This window comes from Pleurodeles waltl, chromosome 3_1 (genome assembly GCF_031143425.1).
Source record: "Pleurodeles waltl isolate 20211129_DDA chromosome 3_1, aPleWal1.hap1.20221129, whole genome shotgun sequence".
Classification (NCBI taxonomy): Eukaryota; Metazoa; Chordata; class Amphibia; order Caudata; family Salamandridae; genus Pleurodeles; species Pleurodeles waltl.
The window spans coordinates 872,826,144-872,846,619 of record NC_090440.1 but is presented as its reverse complement, the minus strand read 5'-3'; the positions used below and the strand labels follow the sequence as shown (position 1 = coordinate 872,846,619).

At 46.3% G+C, this 20,476-nt stretch overlaps 1 protein-coding gene across 1 annotated transcript in view; it reads right to left on the bottom strand.

Moving 5' to 3' along the window:
- The window catches only part of LOC138284720 (protein argonaute-3), a 916,780-nt gene that overhangs the window by 752,319 nt on the left and 143,985 nt on the right, over positions 1-20,476 (bottom strand). Inside the window, exon 3 of the mRNA XM_069223834.1 lies at positions 2,244-2,364. Within this exon, the coding sequence (XP_069079935.1) occupies positions 2,244-2,364 (121 nt within the window). The remainder of the gene's footprint in view (positions 1-2,243; positions 2,365-20,476) is intronic.

Below are 20,476 nucleotides of genomic sequence, written 5' to 3'. Positions count from 1 at the left end.
CAGCAGAAGGGAGGAGCCCCCCCCCTCGCTCCTTGTCACAGTGCTTACCAGCGCCTCCCCAGCTCCTTCACCAACTCCCCTTAAGCCCTTCTGCCGCCAGCTCCTACCGTTGCTGCGGACGCTGGCGGGTTACCGGTTGTCTTGTCACGGCTGTCGGGGATTCGCGGGTGCTGCCACCTGCCGCTACCACCGGGCGGTCCCGTCGGCTGTCGGGAATCGCGTTCTTGCGTTCTCACACTCTCGCCGTGAGCCACCCGGCAGAGGCATGTGTTGTGTCTTCGTCCGATGCGCTCACTACACACCAAAAGGCAATCAAAGCCATATGACAATAACTTACACCTTTCTCCGACATCCTAGCCTTGATTAACCGATCACATAACTCCATCTAAGAGGGCCTAAGAAGGAATACTATATTGTAAATCAGCTCTCAAAGGAGTTGTCAGAAAGGTAACCAATACCGAAACCTATGCCTATTATGGTAATCTGTGACATTCCAGGTAACGAAATAACATTCTGAAGGCTTTAATCACTTGAGTGTCTGGTAGACAAGATGTTCACTTCCACCACACAAACTGCAGCACAGAGAATGTGAATGCCTCGTTCAAGGCACACATGGAGAAAATGCTTCTAGAGCAAGAACCAGACGCATTTTCTTTTGAAAGAAAATCAAAACAGTACGGAAGAGATTCCCTCAGGTCCAGAGTTCTTTCTTTTTTGTTTAGTGAGATGTACAGGACACACAGTGTGGTGCTGTAACAGTAAAGTGCAGGAGAGGTACCACATGACAATATCCCCCTTCAAGTAGTACATCTCCCAAGTGGATCCCTGATTGGAGATTGGCCAGACACCACAATTCCCAAGCAGAGTCCAACCCACAGCCCCGCTAGCCATGGCTAAGTTCTCCCCATACCCCTGCCTCCGGACAACAAAACAGACCTCAAGCAACTCCTTGGTGGTGGTGGAGGGAGGGAGGGCTACTGGGGGGTGTTTACCCTTAATCAGGCCTGGGAAGGGGAGTAGGAAGGTAGAAAAACTCACTAGATACCAGAAATCTATATGTATAAAAAGAGGGGGAAAGAAGTGACACACCCTGGAGATGGACCATGCTTACACCCCAAAAGGTGCAATACAGCCTTTCTGACTCAGGGGTCAGAATGGGGAGGTTTTATACAGGGACACGAAGCCCACTACTAGATGCCAGGGAAAAAAAAAACAGAAAAAGAAAAAAGGGAGTGGTGCCGACCACTCGGCTTAGCTGTGCCTCAACCTGAGAGCAGTCTCAACTGTCTCTCTGCCTACCCAGGTGCATAAAGCTCACTAAACCCCAAAGAAAATGGTCAAAAGAAAATAAAAATAGTAGGATGGCCCATCCAAGCATTGGACCATAATCCCACTCCATAATGGCCATAGCACAGCAATCTGACCCAAAAGACCACCACACCCGGACTTATTTACAAAACAATAAATAAAAATAAAAATAAAAATAATTGGGTAGTTATCAGTATTTATTGGGCAAAATACCCACCCCTAAAGCCCCAATAGTCTCTGCTGCTCTGATAAGATTTGCTCATAATCTATGCAAAGGGGACAGAAAGCTCACCGGATGGCAGGATTTATTTATTTTAAATTGGTGAGGACCAGCCCATCCTGATTTCAGGCAGCACCTCCACACCCTAATAGTTTTTCTGCCCTAGAGGGGCTTACACCATCCCCATGACAAGAGAGGACATTTTTATTCTTTCAAACATAGTTGTGACAAATTGGCAGGAGGGGGTGTCAAATTACTATTTCTTCTCACTTGCTATGCTGAATGGCTGTTGTATTCAGGCTCTGAATCAGCAGACAACCAAGAAAATCTCTGAACCCTAGCATATCTGAAACCTAGAGACCAAAGAAAAACCACGCTGAAGTGACTAGCAAGGATTCTGCTACCTTTTCTTTCCCAGAATGCCTTACAAACCTCAAACTTTGGCTGAACTCATGTATTTTCCACACATTTCTGGGAGGGGAAGTTTTGGAACCTGGGTGGAAACAAAATTCCTACAACTCAACTCACACTTCTTCATGATAAAAACAGTCCCACTATGTGTCTGAGCACCCAACAGGAAAGGTTCTAAAATACAACACTGAGATATCAAATTTTCACCATCAACAATCGACCATTCAAATATAAACAATATCAATTAACCCACTGTTAAAACCCAATTTTGTTACACCTTTATGGCACACGTCAGCTTCCTTACCCCAGCTGCTGCCACAGGTAGGGGGTTGGCAGTGTAAAGGCTTCGCTTCCCATCATAAACTGGTCTGCGGTCTCCAAATATTGTGACTTTAAAATGATGGACCATGGAATCCACAACCTCCCTGCAAAACATGTATGTTATTTACAGCAACAATGAAACATTTCTGTGCAACTACAATTCTAATAGAGCATGTCTGTGTACTACGTAGTGCAGAGCAACTGCCAGATGTGAGAACAGACTTCATTTAAGCAAGGGGAAAATAAATTGCATCACAGAAGAATATGGCTAAAGAAAAGACAGTTTCTGCAAGTCCTTTACTCATTGATCGTGACACCAAATAAGTACAACTGGTGGTGGCTGGCGATAGCAGATAAGCAAAGAGGCCTGGCCAGCAGTCTGGGGTGGTATAAGTCAGATGGGTGTTAATTTTAAATATATATATGAGGGATGTTGCCATTCGCAGGTGATACATTCAGGAACTAAATAGATCATCGTACTGTATTTCTGCACCAGCAGCATACATCTGGTCTAAATATGTTATGTGGTCAACCAGTTTAAATGTAAATATAAACAAATCCTAGATGGATAGAGAGAAACTGTATGGAGCAGTGTGTCGTAGCATCTTCCACACCCAAAATAACTTTACTTTGTTAATGAGGTAAAGATGACCAATTGAAAAGCAACTTCTTCACTCAAGCTTGTCTGGATACCTGCTGACCATTATTCCATATATCAAGAAGAGACAGCAGAGTGATATCTTGGCAGGCCAAGATGGCAGACTCAAATTAACCATGCTCTGCAGTGCACCCAAACTACCAACATCATCCTAGTGTCAAACTGCATAAAGCACCTCTCAATTCATGGTGCAGCAACAGGAAAGTCCCAGGAAACCTGGGCACTCTTCTTTACTGGGACATTCGGAAGTAGAGGTGTGCTGAGAAGGATGGCAACACTGCCACTGCAAGGCTGATGTGCAAAGCAGCACTGAAAATGATAGTGATGTCACAAGACGCTTGCCTGTGATCACTCTGAAAGGGGAAGAATCATAGTTCGAGGGCACAAGCACAGTGAAGGACCCACAGGACAGTAATGAAGTATTAGCTCTGGTGTACAGATGCCAGTCACAGAGATATGCCGCCGAAGCTGACTGGTGGCAGAGTGCTGACCACTACTGCTGTAGTAGGAAGTGAGGTCCCTCTGGTAATAGGCAGCAACATCGCACAGCACAGTACAGGAGGAGGCCCTCTCCCCCGGTGCAGAAGAACACTGCTGTGATGTCCTGAAGGACCGCTAGTCCACAGCCAATGAAAGCAATACACAAGGCCAGTCATTGATAAGATCAGCAACCCACTCTGCAGATGCAGCAGGACCAAAATACCCTCAGATTCTGATGCCCTTATTAACAATGAGGAAGGAGAGCTTGAGGGGATATGTAATAAGTGCTCCTTAGACTGGTGCTCCCTTGCTAGTTCCTCCCATCACTCTTCCGACTGGGTGATATCAAGGGATGGTTTTGGAGGATTGTGTTTGGTTCCTGTTTTCTCACCCACTTGACCCTCATGCGACAATTAAGTTATCTGGCTTCTCCTTCCACCCGAACTTCCTGAACAGTAATAAGCTGTGGAGACAGATAGGTAAAGCTAAAGTAATAGAAGAATAAAGTTGCCTACCTGTAATGGCAGTTCTCCAGTACTGATATATTTCATAGATTCAAATGCTTGAATCATTTCCCACATCGAGACCGGGGTACCATGATAATAGCGGTCTCATGTTGCACATAGCCTAGAGGATGTACCAACAGTTGATAAGTTGCCTAGTCATACCATTTTAAAAGAAGGTACACTTCAGCCAACCAGAGGGAATCAGAATGAAGACCACACCCTGAAAGGCCACCATCCTTCAGATTCGAAAGCACTCATGGGAATGACCAGTATTGTTAAGTCAGCCATTCACGTGAAGCAGGGTGGTTTACATGTGAACCTATTAAAGATATTAATACTGGAGAACTACCATTAAAGGCAAGTAATTATTTTCTTCCCCAATACTGAATCTTTCATGACTATTATTGACACATCTATGGATGTATGAAGTACCCGCCTCAGACAATGTGCCTGAGCTGATGTCTTAAGGAGACAAGGATGGCTATGATGTACGTCCTTCAGACCAGAGATGCAAAGTAAAATACCGGATATGACATTTGATTCTGAATATTTGTTTGGAAATCATGTAGATGAGGCACTGCATCATATAAAACCGACTCTGAAACAGCAAGATCCCTGGGAATCCTGCCGAAGCACAGGCAGCAGCGTCTTCAACCTTATAGTGGAAGAGGAAAATCTGCCTATAGAGGTGGATATCAGCAATCCAGGTACCAGCCATTTCATGTACAGCACTAGTCATATCACCAACAGTATCAGCCTCAATACAGACCGTCATCACTGGCATACTCCAGGAATATTCCAAGAAGATGCACCACACACACTAGATAACAGGACACTGGAAGGAGGTGGTAAAAAAAACTGAAGGCACTGATCAACCCATGCCACAAATTATCACCTCGCGAAGTACATAGAAAGATTTTCTCTTGCACAGAACACTAGAGAAGTACCACATCAGACAGATAGGTCCCCAATTTCTTAAAAACAGGCCATACTTTAGAGTTCCTAGAAAAACCTCCAAGAACACCTCATAATGGTAGGAGAATCATAGGGAACCATAATCCTTAGAAGGCAATTGCTTGGCCGTTTAAAGTCACACAACAGATGTTTCACAATTACAAGTATGGGTAGAGGAGGACATTTACAATTATTGATTGTTTCATCTGACTTAGGCACTAGACATGTGAACAGACAAACAAATGCTTCTTATTCATCCCTATCTATATGTACACAACATGGTTTGAGAGCCTCTGGATAGTCTTCCTACACACTTCAAATGTCTCACATGGAATGTCAATAGGCTGCTGAATAAAGTCAAAAGGGGGGCCGTCCTCAAGGCAGCAAAGCAGTACAAGGTTGACATACTTATGTTACAAAAGACATACCTCCTTGGCAATGCTTGAAAATGACTCTGTAGACAGATACCTAGCCTCGAAAAATTTACTCGCCCATTCGCTATGGTGACTCAGATATAATCAGGCCAAGCTACTTTTAACAGCTTCTCATCCATTCTGGTGAGTGAACTGATGCTGCAGGAAGTAAATGAGTAATAAAGACTTTTTCAGATCTACTTTTTATCTTGACACATTTGTTGTCTATTCAAGGGCAGAGGCCAAAGGTCAGTTTAACTTTTTACTAATTGTTTCTCATCTTCTCCTGGAAAATGGTGTTTACTTTTCTTTTTCTGATTACAGTTAGAGGTTTTTGTCAAGTGAGACGTCTGACAATCATTGTGAAACAAAAGGCTGTGAGATGTCAGGTTTTTTCTAACAAACAACATTTAAACAGTTTGCAAATAAATAGTACAAGTATTTCAAAATATATCAGGAATTACAAAATAAAAATCTTTTGTAATTCAGAGGTGTGATGAAAACAAAGATTTAAACAGGAGCAAAAAAACACTTTACTTGGTGATGTGCAAATGAAAAATATCTGCAGAAACCTGATATCCAAACATTATGCACTAAATAGTGTTATCAGTAAAACCACTTCTGTGAAAATGTTTGCCCATTTCACTGGAAAATCTGCTGATTGCAAAAAAGTGTGCTACCATTTCATGCTCCAGGTATGTATTTATTAAAAGTGATGGTTTTTAAACATAATTTGAGAAACATTCCTCCGGCTGCCCTGATGACAATGTGGTTAATAAACTAAGAGGCAGGTCAACAGTCATATGTATTTTAGATACCAAGATCATACTAGAAACTCCTGCAAGACCGAACAACCAAAATAGCCGTCTCTGCGGACCTGACTGTCCAGGCAGTAATGTCTTGTGAATGTATGCAGGGATGCCCACGTTGCTTCCTGGCAGATGTCCAGGACAGGAACTCTGGGTGCTAACACTGGGGTGGCAGCAGTTGTTCTGGTGGAGTCAGCCTGCCAGCCCGCAGGTTGTTGCTTCTTTGCCAAATCATAGCACATTTTGATGCAGAGCACCACCCATCGCAAGATGGTTCGCTTCTGCACCACCCGTCCTTTCTTTGCACCCACATATCCCACAAAGAGTTGATCATCCACCCGGAAATCTGTGATACAACTGAGGTAGACCACCAATGCTCTTTTTGGATCCAGACAGCAGAGTCTCTCCTCTTCATGAGAGGGATGTGGGGGTGTGTAAAAAGTAGGCAAAATTATGGATTGGCCTACATGAAAAGGCATAACAAAATTAGTAAAAAAGGATGCCCTCGCACAAAGCACTTCTTTGTCAGGGTGGACAGATAAAAATGGTGGCTTCAACAAAAGAGCTTGAAGCTCACTCACTCTGCAAGTAGATGTGGTGGCAATCAGGAAAGCAGTTTTTAGAGTGGGGAGCCGCAAGGGTCAATTATGGGGTGCCTCAAAAAGAGCATACATAGGGTAGATAAGGACCAGATTCAAATCCCACCGGGGCATCATGAACTGAGTAGGTGGGTACAAATGGGCAAGTCCCTTAAGGTATTTCCCAAATATGGGCAACTTGAATAGAGAAGGTTGATCTGGCTATCTGAGAAAGGCTGAGATGGCAGATAAGTAGCAGGCAGGAGAGAGGATGAACATTAGAGAGGTGCAGTAAGGGGATCAATAGATTTGTTGGTACGCCATGCCACAAATCTGTGCCAATGACAGGCGTATGCCACTTTGCTGGAGGGATGTCTGGCTGCCAACATAACATTACAGACTTTAGGCGGAAGGTTGAAAGCTGTCAACTGCTGCCACTCAATCTCCATGCAAGTCGCAGACTGGACAGGTTTGAGCGGAAAACCTTCCCCTGCTGCTGCGACAGAAGATCCTACCGAAGGGGTACACTGACTGGAGGATCTGTGGCCATGCTCAGGAGCTCTGGATACCATACTCTTTGTGCCCAGTCCGCTGCCACAAGGATTACTCAGGCCCGATTGTTCTTGACCTTCTTCAGAACTCTGGGAAGTAGTGGTATCGGCAGGAAGGCGTAAAGGAGGCCAGAGTTCCACTCGAGACGAAAAGCGTCGCTGAGAGAGTGCCACCTTGGACATTCCAATGCGCAAAACAGCTGATATTGCACGTTCCCTGTGGAGGCGAACAGATCTAACCAAGGAGCTCCCCATTGCTGAAAGAGACCTTGCGTCACCACCTGGTGGAGACGCCATTTGTGATTGATCATGCATCGACGGTTGAGTTTATCTGCTGTGGTGTTCAGAGAGCCCGCCAGATGTTGAACTATCAGGGTTAAGCCCTGGTGTTCCAGCCACGTCCAGAGGTGCGAAGCCTCTTGACAAAGGGTACACAACCCCACTACGCCCTAATTGTTGCAGTACCACATGTTGTCCGTGAACACCTGCACCACTTTCCCTTTGAGAGAGGGAAGGAATGCTTTCAATGCAAGCCTGATCACTCTGAGCTCCAATAGATTGGAGTCTGGACTCCACATCAGAGGCCTCTGATCTCCGCCTCGCCTATGTGGCCGCTCCAACCTAGAGCAACACATCTGTCACTACAGTAAAAACTGCGTGATGAAGGGAGAGGGATCTGCAGTTGACCCACTCCTGATTCGAAAGCCAGTTCCCTCCGAGATCTGGACCATGTCAGAAAGATTCCCCTGATGCTGCGCCCACCAGAACTTCAGGCCCCACTGTAGAGCCTGCATATACCATCTGGCCTGTGTCACTAGCAGGATGCAAAAGGCCAGGAGGCCCAGCAGCCTCAGAGTCATTCTCACCAAAATCCAGGATAGAGGCTGAAACATCTGTATCATAGCCTGAAGATCCTGAACTCACTTTTTGGGAGGATAAGCCCAAAACTGCACTGTGTCCAGAACAGCTCCAATGGAAGGGAGCATTTGAGAGGAAGTCTAGTGTGACTTTGCCACATTTATAGTGAACCCCAGCGAATGCAGAAGGTTTGGCATAGTCTGAAGGTGGGAGATGATAGTCTGGGGCATGCTTGCCTTCAACAGCCAATCGTCGAAGTAGGCGAAGACTGAAACTCTTAACCTGCATAGATACGCTGCGACCACCGCCATCACGTTCATTAAACACCCGAGGGGTGCTGGTAAGGCCGAAGGGGAGCACAGTAAATTGAAAGTGCTCATGACCTACTGCAAATCGCAAGTAAAAGTCTGTGGAAGTAGGAGTCCTGCAAGTCCAACGCTACCATCCAGTCTCCAGGGTCCAAGGGAGACAGGACATGAGCAAGGGTGAGCATTTTGAACTTCTCCTTCCTGAGGAGGAGATTGAGAGCCCCCACAACCCCCAGGTCTAGGATAGGGCAGAGGCCGCTTTCCTTCTTGGGCACCAGAAATTAGCAGGATTAACAACCACAACCTACTTCTGGCATAGGGACCTTCTTTATGGCTCCCTTGGCCAAGAGTCCGACGTCCTCGCAGAGAAGCGCCAAATGATCCTCCGCTAAGCAGTCATAAGATGGTGGCATGGGCAGAGGTGTAGTCTTAAAGGAGAGGGAGTAGCCTCTTAGGACTATTTGCAAAAACCACCTGTCCACCTGATGGATTCCCAGTGGGGCAGGTGATGGTGGATCCTGCCACCAACTGATCTGGATGATGCGGCTGACTAGGAGGGTTTGGAGGTTGCAGTGGGGGTGGACTGGGCACGCCCCTGGCTCCCTGGGTTGGTAGGGAAAGGAAGTGGGAGGGAGCCCCTTCCATCGCCAAGAATGGGTCGAAAAACAGACTGTGCTGGGGTGAGGGGCTGCTGCACGGCCAAGGAACCGAGCTGTAGGCCGGAACTCCTTTAAACGCTTGAGCGCCGAGTCCGCTTTGTCTCTGAAGAGACTGGTGCTATCGAAGGGCATGTCCATGAGAGACTGTTGGACATCCCTTAAAAAGCCAGGCATCCTCAACCAGGCATGGTGCCTAAGTCCACCGTTGACGCAACCGATCTACACAGTGAGTCGGTCGTGTCCAGCCCACAACGGATCATGAACTTGGCCACATCCATCCAATCAGCAACGGCTTGGGAGATGATGGCCTTGGCCTACTCCTGGACCTGCAGCAATACCTGTGCAACCGTCTCCCATAGAATGGGTGTAGCGGCCCAAGAGGCAGGCGGTGTTCATACACCGCAATGCCAGACTGGAGGAAGAAAACATCTTTTTCCTAAGCTCATTGAGTCTTTTTGATTCCTGATCCGGGGGTGCAAATGGGAATGCACCAGATGAGGAAGAAGCCCGGATGACAAGTTCACAGGCGTAGGGTGTTGAGACAGGAATTTATGGTTGTTCAGCGCAGGCCAATGGCAGCAAGTGATTGTCCTTTTTAAAGGACCCCTGTGCTGGAGTCCCTGTGCTGGGACTGGAACCGGTACCGAGAAGAACATCCAAAGGACATCCGTGAGGGCTTCACTGAATAGTAAAAGGGGTTCCAAAGTGGAAGCCCCAGGCAGGAGGTTAGTCCTGACCACCACAGAAGGAAGCTAGAGGCCGAGGATCTCAGCTACCCTGCTGATCACCATAGAATAGGATGCTCCCGCCCTCGTAGCCACGATAGGGGGAGAAAGCATGCCAGCGTCTGGAAAAGTAGCCAGAGTACTAGCCTCGCCCAATTCCTGTGCCCAGTCCAATTCAGGCTCGTCTAGCTGGTATTCCAGAGGGTCCAGCAACCACTCCAAACCTTCTCTGTAGCCATACCCTTGGTAAAAAAAAGGGTCAGAATGCAACCTGGGGTGAGAAGAACCCATCGAAGACGGATCTGGTATCAAGCGATGCCGTTCCAGCTTTAGGTCATCCAGGATCAGGATTGGGTTGATGTCGATTCTGGGCCCAAATGGCATCAGGAGCGTCAACGTCTTTTCCGGCGCCAGGGAAGGTCGGGCTGGCAAGACCGGCGTCGCCACACATCCGATAACGGATTCGGAGGAGCCCTCAGTGGCCAGAGCCGAAGTGCCAGCACAGAAACCAAGAGGGCCCACCCCCCCCACCGATCCCTTGAGCCCCAAAGGCGCAACGGGGAGGGACAGGGGGTGCATGTCAGTCTGCCCAAAGATGAGGCGCATGGCCTCATAAAACTCCTTCAGCTGGGCAGGGGTGGCTCTATCTTCTGGAAAGTTGGGGAGGTACGGACCGGACCCAGAAGTAGGCTCTGCAGATGGAGGCCTAGAGCGTCAAGTTCTTCCCGTGTTGCATCAGTAGAGCGGCAGGGCGAAGTCAAAGAATGTTTGGTCTTCTTCAACTTCTTTTTATGACCAGAGTGTCTCGAAGATTTTAAATGGGACGACGAAGAGTGATGATGATCCCGTGAGCAGTCTCGTGACCTTCCTCATGAATAAGACCAGGAGTGATGTGGAGTCGATCCCCAGGCCGCCATGAGCTTCAGGGACCGCTCCCTCAAAGCCTTGGGGTTCATGGCCCGGCACTGAGCATGACTTCGGATCATGGTCGCGCTCCAGACACCACAAGCACACAAGGTGCCGATTGTCACCTACATTATTCAGTGACAGGAGACACACTGTCCGTGAAAGCCCTCAACTCACCAAAAAGTCAACAAAATGATGACAAAAAGGTCAAAGCTAGTCAAAAAATGACTAAGGGAAGCTCTCTCCAGAACTGCATGTGGCGCGGAAGGAAAAGAAACTGACGTCAGCGTGCCAGGGTGGCCCTTATATATGACTGCAACATCATCACAGCGACCACAATGCCAACACACGTAGAGTCGACCGATGCCACCTGATGGCGCACAATGGTACTCCTCAGAAGAAAATCTCTGGCTCCAGTCTGACACTCAAGGAAAATTCTAAGGAAAGGAATCTGCAACTAGAAGTCTCTATAAGAGATATTTGCACAGGATCACATCATTTGAAACCAGTTTACGGGTCAAGTACATCACATTTAGGTCAAGTAGATTATTTAAGTCACTAGACCTGCGGGTCTAGTAACATTTCGATGATTTTTCAAGGTCTGGATAAACAGATGTCTACAATGCTAGATTCAGAGTGGATCCAGCAAGGTGGCAATCTTGATAAGACAACAACTCCCAATCCAGGTAACCTGCACTAAGACCAACTTTACAAAGTCAGAATGAAACAACAAAATATTTCCACATCAGCATGGGGAGAGAAGCCTCTCCTAATACCATCTGGGAAGCATATAAGGGTGTTGTGCGGGGGTGCATGGTTAGTATGGTTTTTCGATTAAAATTAGAGAGAACTAAAAAAAAATTGTCAACCTAGAAACAAAGTGTAGGAGTTGGAAAATAAATGTTGGGAAGACAGCTCGAAGGAAAAGCTCCAGCAGCTAACATGGGTGAAGATGAATGCCAACACACCTGATTAAATGAATCCAAAATAACACGTCTTGTATCCTAAACAGGATGGCAACAAGAATGGGCGACAAAGATGGCAAATTACACCATTGGTTGAGCCATGGATATGAAGCTAGACATATGTACTAGCCAGCTTCAAAATTATTATAGTGACCTTAAACCTGCCCTGAATAAGTAGTTTGTGAATTTGCCTATTATTATCAGGCCTTTGCATGACCCTCTGACCCCATCTTACAAAACACCCTAGACGAACAAGTTACTTACCTTCAGTTACGCCTTTTCTGGTGGATATACTAGCTACCTGTGGATTCCTCACCTAATGAATTTTCCCCCATGCACCAGCATCCAACGGAAATTTTTCTTCTAGCTCTGCACGTCAACGATGACGTCACAATTGCCCGACTCCCACGTAACACCGTATGACGTCATCCAGGCAATAAGAGGTCCTCGTCGGCGTGCAGACGTCAGTTATCACCATTTTTTACGTGCCTTTGAGGCGAACAGGTGAACACGGATACTACGTATTTGACATGAACACATCAATCAAAACTTATATACCATCATTTAATTCAACCAATAGAAAAACATAACGAGTAGAAATAAACATCCTACTGTACACAGTTCCACAATATATATATATATATATATATATATATATATGGAAAATGTCACTTACCCAGTGTACATCTGTTCGTGGCATGAGACGCTGCAGATTCACATGCTGTGCATATCCCGCCATCTAGTGTTGGGCTCGGAGTGTTACAAGTTGTTTTCCTTTGAAGAAGTCTTTTCGAGTCACGAGATCGAGGGACTCCTCCCCTTTCGGCTCCATTGCGCATGGGCGTCTACTTCATCTTAGATTGTTTTCCCCGCAGAGGGTGAGGTAGGAGTTGTGTATATAGTAATAGTGCCCATGCAATGGAGTAAGTATGTATGTACATAATGTAACTAAAAGTGATATATTTACAAATTTACAAATGTACAAGTTTTATTTTTATCAACTTATAATGGCTACAGGCTCCCGGAGAGGTGGGAGTGCGCATGTGAATCTGCAGCGCCTCATGCCACAAACAGATGTACACTGGGTAAGTGACATTTTCCGTTCAATGGCATGTGTAGCTGCAGATACTCATGCTGTGCACAGACTAGTAAGCAGTTATCTCCCCAAAAGCGGTGGTTTACCGTGTAGGAGTTGAAGTTGTTTGAAATAATGTTCGTAATACTGCCTGTTCTATTGTGGCTTGTTGTGTTGTTAACACATCCACACAGTAATGTTTAGTGAATGTATGAGGCGTAGACCATGTGGCTGCCTTACAGATTTCTGTCATTGGTATATTTCCTAGAAAGGCCATGGTGGCAGCTTTCTTTCTAGTGGAGTGTGCCTTTGGTGTAATAGGCAGTTCTCTCTTTGCTTTAACATAACAGGTTTGAATACACTTAACTATCCATCTGGCAATGCCGTGTTTGATTATTGGATTTCCTGCATGAGGTTTTTGGAAAGCTACAAACAATTGTTTTGTTTTCAAAATTGTTTGGTTCTATCAATGTAATACATTAGTGCTCTTTTTATGTCTAATGTATGTAATGCTCTTTCAGCTACAGAGTCTGGTTCTGGAAAAAACACTGGGAGTTCCACTGTTTGGTTTAAGTGGAACGGTGATATATCTTTTGACAAAAATTTGGGATTTGTGCGTAGAACCACTTTATGTTTGTGTATTTGTATAAAGGGTTCCTGTATGGTAAAGGCTTGTATTTCTCTTACTCTTCTGAGAGATGTGATAGCTATTAGGGAGGCTACTTTCCAGGTTAAGTATTGCATCTCACAAGAGTGCATGGGTTCGAATGGTGGACCCATGAGTCGTGTTAATACAATATTGAGGTTCCACGAAGGAACTGGTGGTGTTCTTGGTGGAATGAGCCTTTTTAGACCCTCCATAAATGCTTTTATGACTGGGATCCTAAATAGTGAAGTTGAATGTGTAATTTGCAGATAGGAAGAAATTGCTGTGAGATGTATTTTAATAGATGAAAAAGCTAACTTAGACTTTTGTAAGTGTAGTAAGTAGCTTACAATGTTTTTCGCGGACGCGTGTAATGGTTGAATTTGATTATTATGACAGTAATAAACAAATCGTTTCCATTTATTTGCGTAGCAATGTCTTGTAGTAGGTTTTCTAGCCTGTTTGATGACCTCCATACATTCTTGTGTAAGGTCTAGATGTCCGAATTCTAAGACTTCAGGAGCCAGATTGCTAGATTGAGCGATGCTGGATTCGGGTGTCTGATCTGTTGTTTGTGTTGAGTTAACAGATCTGGTCTGTTTGGTAGTTTGATATGAGGCACTACTGACAGGTCTAGTAGTGTTGTGTACCAAGGTTGTCGTGCCCAAGTTGGTGCTATTAGTATTAGTTTGAGTTTGTTTTGACTCAATTTGTTTACTAGATACGGAAGGAGTGGGAGAGGGGGAAAAGCGTAAGCAAATATCCCTGACCAACTCATCCATAACGCATTGCCCTTGGAGTGAGGCTGTGGGTACCTGGATGCGAAGTTTTGGCATTTTGTGTTTTCTTTTGTTGCGAATAGGTCTATTTGCTGTGTTCCCCAGTTTTGGAAGTAGGGTTGTAGTATCTGGGGATGAATTTCCCATTTGTGGATTTGTTGGTGATCTCGACTCAGATTGTCGGCCAACTGGTTTTGAATTCCTGGGATGTATTCCGCTATTAGGCGAATGTGATTGTGAATCGCCCAATGCCAAATCTTCTGTGCTAAGACACACAGTTGTGATGAGTGTGTCCCTCCCTGTTTGTTTAAGTAATACATTGTTGTCATGTTGTCTGTTTTTACAAGAATGTGTTTGTGGGCTATTAGTAGTTGAAATGCTTTCAACGCTAGAAACACTGCTAGTAGTTCTAGTTGATTTATATGAAGTTGTTTTTGCTGAGTGTCCCATTGTCCCTGGATGCTGTGTTGGTTGAGGTGTGTTCCCCACCCTACCATGGAAGCATCTGTTGTGATCACGTATTGAGGCACTGGGTCTTGGAAAGGCCGCCCTTGGTTTAAATTTATAGGATTCCACCATTGAAGCAAGGTGTGTGTTTGGCGGTCTACCAACACCAGATCTAGAAGTTGACCCTGTGCCTGTGACCACTGTGATGCTAGGCACTGTTGTAAGGGCCGCATGTGTAATCTTGCGTTTGGGACAATGGCTATGCATGAGGACATCATGCCTAGTAGTTTCATCACTAATTTTACTTGATATTTTTGGTTTGGGTGCATGCTTTGTATTAAGTTTTGGAATGCTTGTACCCTTTGTGGACTTGGAGTGGCAATCCCTTTTTTTGTGTTGATTGTTGCTCCTAAGTATTGTTGTATTTGACACGGTTGTAAGTGCGATTTTAGGTAGTTTATTGAGAACCATAGTTTGTGAAGGGTTTCTATGACGTATTTTGTGTGTTGAAGACACTGTTTCTGAGTGCTGGTTTTTATTAACCAGTCGTCTAGATACGGGAATACGTGTATGTGCTGTCTTCTGATATGTGCGGCTACTACTTCAAGGCATTTTGTAAATACCCTTGGTGCGGTTGTTATCCCGAATGGTAACACTTTGAATTGGTAATGCACTCCTTGGATTACAAACCTTAAGTACTTCCTGTGTGAAGGATGTATGGGTATATGGAAGTAAGCATCCTTGAGATCTAATGTTGACATGTAGTCTTGTTGTTTGAGCAGGGGAAATCACGTCTTGAAGTGTTACCATGTGAAAGTGATCTGATTTGATGTAAAGATTCAGGGGGTAATTACAACTTTGGAGGAGGTGTTAATCCGTCCCAAAAGGGACGGTAAAGTGACGGATATACCACCAGCCGTATTACGAGTTCCCTAGGATATAATGGACTCGTAATACGGCTGGTGGTATATCCGTCACTTTACCGTCACTTTTGGGACGGATTAACACCTCTTCCAAAGTTGTAATAACCCCCTTAGTGTTCTGAGTTCTAAGATGGGTCTCAGAGTTTTGTCCTTTTTTGGTATTAGAAAATAGAGGGAATCAACACGTGTTACTTTCTGATGGTTGGGTACCAGTTCTATTGCCTCTTTTTGTAACAACGCTTGGACTTCTAGTTGTAATAGATCCAAATGCTGTTTGGACATGTTGTGTGTTCTTGGAGGCACATTTGGTGGTAATTGTAGAAATTCTATGCAATAACCATGTTGGATAATGGCTAGGACCCACGAGTCTGTAGTTATTTCTTCCCAATTTTTGGAATAATCTGTGAGTCTCCCCCCCACTGGTGTTGTGTGTTGGGGATTTGTGGCATTGCAGTCACTGTTTAGTTTGAGGGGTCTTTGGAACTTCCCTCTGGTTTTAGGGTACTGTCCACCTCTATACTGTCCCCGAAAACCTCCTCTTTGATACTGGCCCTGGTATGTGGGTCTGGCCTGTGAGGTTGAGGGTTCTGTGCTTTGGCCTCGAAACCCCCCTCTAAAGTGTGGTTTCCTAAAGGTGCCTCTGCTCTGTGGGGAGTAGAGCGCGCCCATGGCTTTGGCCATGTCCGTGTCCTTCTTGAGCATCTCTATAGCTGTATCCACCTCCGGCCCAAACAACTGTTGTCCATTAAAGGGCATATTAAGCACAGCCTGCTGGATCTCTGGCTTAAATCCAGAGGTGCGTAGCCATGCGTCTCTCCGAATAGTGACCGCTGTGTTTACAGTTCTGGCGGCTGTGTCCGCTGCGTCCATAGCCGATCGTATCTGGTTGTTGGAGATACTTTGGCCCTCCTCCACCACTTGTTGTGCACGCTTTTAAAACTCCTTGGGAAGATATTCAATAAAATGCTGCATTTCATCCCAATGAGCTCTGTCATATCTTGCCAATAAAGCTTGTGAATTGGCAATGCGCCATTGATTGGCTGCCTGTGCTGCAACTCTTTTCCCTGCTGCATCAAACTTTCGACTTTCTTTGTATGGTGGTGGTGCATCTCCAGAGGTCTGTGAGTTTGCCCTTTTGCGGGCTGCGCCTACTACCACTGAGTCAGGTGTTAGTTGTTGCGTGATGTACACAGGGTCTGTAGGGGGAGGCTTGTACTTTTTTTCGACCGTAGGTGTAATGGCTCTGCATTTGACTGGGTCTTGAAAAACTTGTTTTGCGTGTTTTAACATCCCTGGTAACATCGGCAGACTCTGGTACTGGCTGTGTGTTGATGACAAAGTATTAAATAAAAAGTCATCCTCAATAGGTTCAGCATGCAGTGCTACATTGTGAAATGCAGCTGCTCTGGACACCACCTGCATGTAAGCAGTACTGTCTTCTGGTGGTGACGGTCTTGCCGGGTAACAATCAGAACTATTGTCAGATACTGGTGCATCGTATAGATCCCAGGCATCTGGGTCATCGTGGCTCATCCCTGTGTGCGTTGGAGGTTGCATCATTGGGGGTGTTGCAATTGGTAACAGTTGCGGTGACTGCTGTGGCGATGGTGGTGTTGAAAAACGTGGTGGAGTTTTTTCTTCAGCCACTTTTGCTTTTGGTGTTTATCGGTGTCTTGGAAAGCAAGTTTCCTTTTCATTTTAATAGGGGGAAGAGTTCTTATTTTCCCTGTATCTTTTTGAATATGGAGCCTTTTTGTGTATAGTCTGGCTCCCCCATCTCTAATTCTTGTCCGAACTTATGGCCTTGTAGTTGTGCTGAAAGGCCTTGTTCTTCGGAATAAGAGCTTTGTTTCGTCTGGCTCCGATGCTGGGTGTTTCGGCACCAAAACTTTTTCCGCAGTCTTTTTCGGCTCCGAAGCCACCTTTTTCGGTTTCGGGGTGCCGATCTCTCGGTGCCGACTTTGTTCGGAGCCGGTATCTCGATGTCGAGTTTGGTCGGAGCCAGTTTCTCAGTGCCGAGTATACTCTGTGCCGGTATCTCGACCGGAGTCAGATGTCTTCGACACGTGTGTGCCCTTTTTCGGTGCCGATGGTTGGTCACCGAGTTTACGGGTTAAGCCATGGCCTGCCGGCGGTGGCGTCCACTGGGCCTTCATTATTTTGGCGTGAGTTTTGGCCGGGGCAGTTTTACTCACGGTTTTCGCCAGCTGCTCACTTTCGGCCTCGTCCGAGTCGGCAATGGAGAAAGTCTCCTCTTCTTTGACGTCGTGGTGTCCTGACGGCGCCAATGCCATTTGAAGCCTTCGAGCTCTCCGGTCCCGTAGGGTCTTCTTCGACCGAAATGCCCTACAGGCCTCGCAAGTATCCTCTTTGTGTTCGGGGGACAAACACAAATTACAGACCAAATGCTGATCTGTGTAAGGATACTTATTGTGGCATTCGGGGCAGAAGCGGAATGGGGTCCGTTCCATGAGCCTCGAAGACGCACGCGGTCGGGCCGACCAGGCCCCGCCGGGGGATAGAAGCCCTGAAGGGCTACCGGAGCTCTTCTTTTTATTCGGTGTCGATCTGCTATAACTAACCCGATACCGAAAGCAAACAATACCGTCAAATTTTCCGAGATTACACTAACTTTCCGAACCGAAACACGGAGCGAAGAGGAACACGTCCGAACCCGATGGCAGAAGGAAAACAATCTAAGATGGAGTCGACGCCCATGCGCAATGGAGCCGAAAGGGAAGGAATCCCTCGATCTCATGACTCGAAAAGACTTCTTTGAAGAAAAACAACTTGTAACACTCCGAGCCCAACACTAGATGGCGGGATATGCACAGCATGTGTATCTGCAGCTACACATGCCATCGAACATATATATATATATATATATATACACACAATTATACACACATATATAAATAATTGCATCAGTATATGCATATCAACAACATACAGATGCTCACCCAAGGAAATCTTGGTAAGACGAGCCAGGCAGCGGGGAGGCGGGTGGGACCGTGAGGAATCCACAAGTAGCTAGTGTATCCACCAGAAAAGGCGTTACCGAAGGTAAGTAACTTGTTCTTCTGATGGATACAACTACCTGTGGATTCCTCACCTAATGAATAGAGTCCCAAAGCAGTACCGCACTCGGTGGTGGGTGCCTGAATGGTCAAACCAAGAAATCCTGCAGCACGGACCATGCAATATGGCCATCCCTCCGGACTTCAGAATCCAAACAATGTTTAGCAAACGTGTGGAGGGATGCCCAAGTTGCAGCCTTGCAGATGTCAACCACAGGAACACCTCTAGCTAAGGCCGAAGAGGCCACCTTAGCCCTGGTGGAATGGGCTCTTAACCCAACAGGAGGTTCCTTCTTTGCTGAAGAATAACACAATTTGATGCAAAGAATGATCCACCTGGAAAGCGTTCTCTTGTGGACAGCCTTGCCTTTCCTCTTCCCCACGTAACCGACGAAGATCTGATCCTCCTGTCTGAACTCTCTCGTCCTGTCGACGAAGAAGCTCAATGCTCTTCTGGGATCTAGTCGGTGTAGCCTCTCTTCCTCCTTCGATGGATGAGGTGGAGGATAGAAGGAGGAAAGTGTGATGGACTGTCCTAAATGAAAGGGTGTATATGGGGGTTCCACACTAAGAGCCTGGAGCTCACTCACCTTCCTAGCTGACGTAATGGCACCCAGGAAAACAGTTAAAAAAAAAACCTTAAGGAACATGAATGTATTAGTTCAAACGGTGAACCCATCAGAAATGCTAACACTAAGTTCAAATCCCACTTCGGCATAACAAATAGAGTGAGCGGAAACTTGTTAGTGAGACCCTTAATGAACCTCAAAACTATTGGGGACTTAAACAAGGAGGGTTGGTCTGGAAGACACAGAAAGGCTGACAGTGCGGACAAATAACCCTCAACAGTCACAACTGCACAACCCCTCTGCGCTAAGGACAGCACAAATTACAAAATGTCATAAGATAAGTAAGGGATCAATTTGATTTGCTCCTCACCAAGTCACAAATTTAGCCCACCTGCTTGCATAGATAAATTTGGTGGAGTGTCGCCTGGCTGATAATATAACATCCACCACTTCTGGTGGGAGAGAAAAAGTACTCAGATTGCGCCATTCAATCTCCAGGCATGTAGGTGCAGGCTCTGGAGGTGAGGGTGTAGAACCTGCCCCTGCGACTGCGAGAGGAGTTCTGCCCTGTGAGGGAGATGGAGCGGAGGGCACAGAGAGAGCTGGAGAAGGTCTGAATTCCACACCTTTGTCGGCCAATCCAGAGCTATTAAGATGACTTGGGCCCGGTCTTGGCGAATCTTCCTCAGAACCCGAGGAATCAAAGATATGGGGGAGGAAACGTGTAAAGCAGCTGGCCGAACCAGGACATCTGAAACGCGTCCCCCAACGCTCCTTGCACCGGATATTGGAGGCTGCAGAACGACAGGCAGTGCGCGTTCTCCTGAGTGGCAAACAGGTCTATCCGAGGAAACCCCCACATCTGAAAGATGTAAAGGACCAGGTCTGGATGAAGACGCCACTCGTGATCGGTCGAGATGTGCTGACTGATACTGTCCGCACGTACGTTCAAAACTCTGGCCAAATGGTTTGCTACCAAGCAAATCCGATTGTCCTGTGCCCAGGACCAGAGTCGCAGAGCTTCTCTGCATAGAAGGTACGACCCCACTCCTCTCTGTTTGTTTATAAACCACATTGCGGTAGTGTTGTCCGTCGGGACTTGAACCGACCGACCGCGAAGGGAAGGTAGGAAGGCCTTGAGAGCCAGACGTATTGCCTGCAATTCCAACAGATTGATGTGAAACCTCTGTACCACTGAAGACCACTGACCTTTGACCTCCAGGTCCCCCATATGAGCTCCCCACCCTAGAGTGGAAGAATCCGTTATCACTGTGGCCACTGGAGGTGGCCGCGAGAACGGTCTTCCTTGAGAAAGGTTGCCGACCGCAGC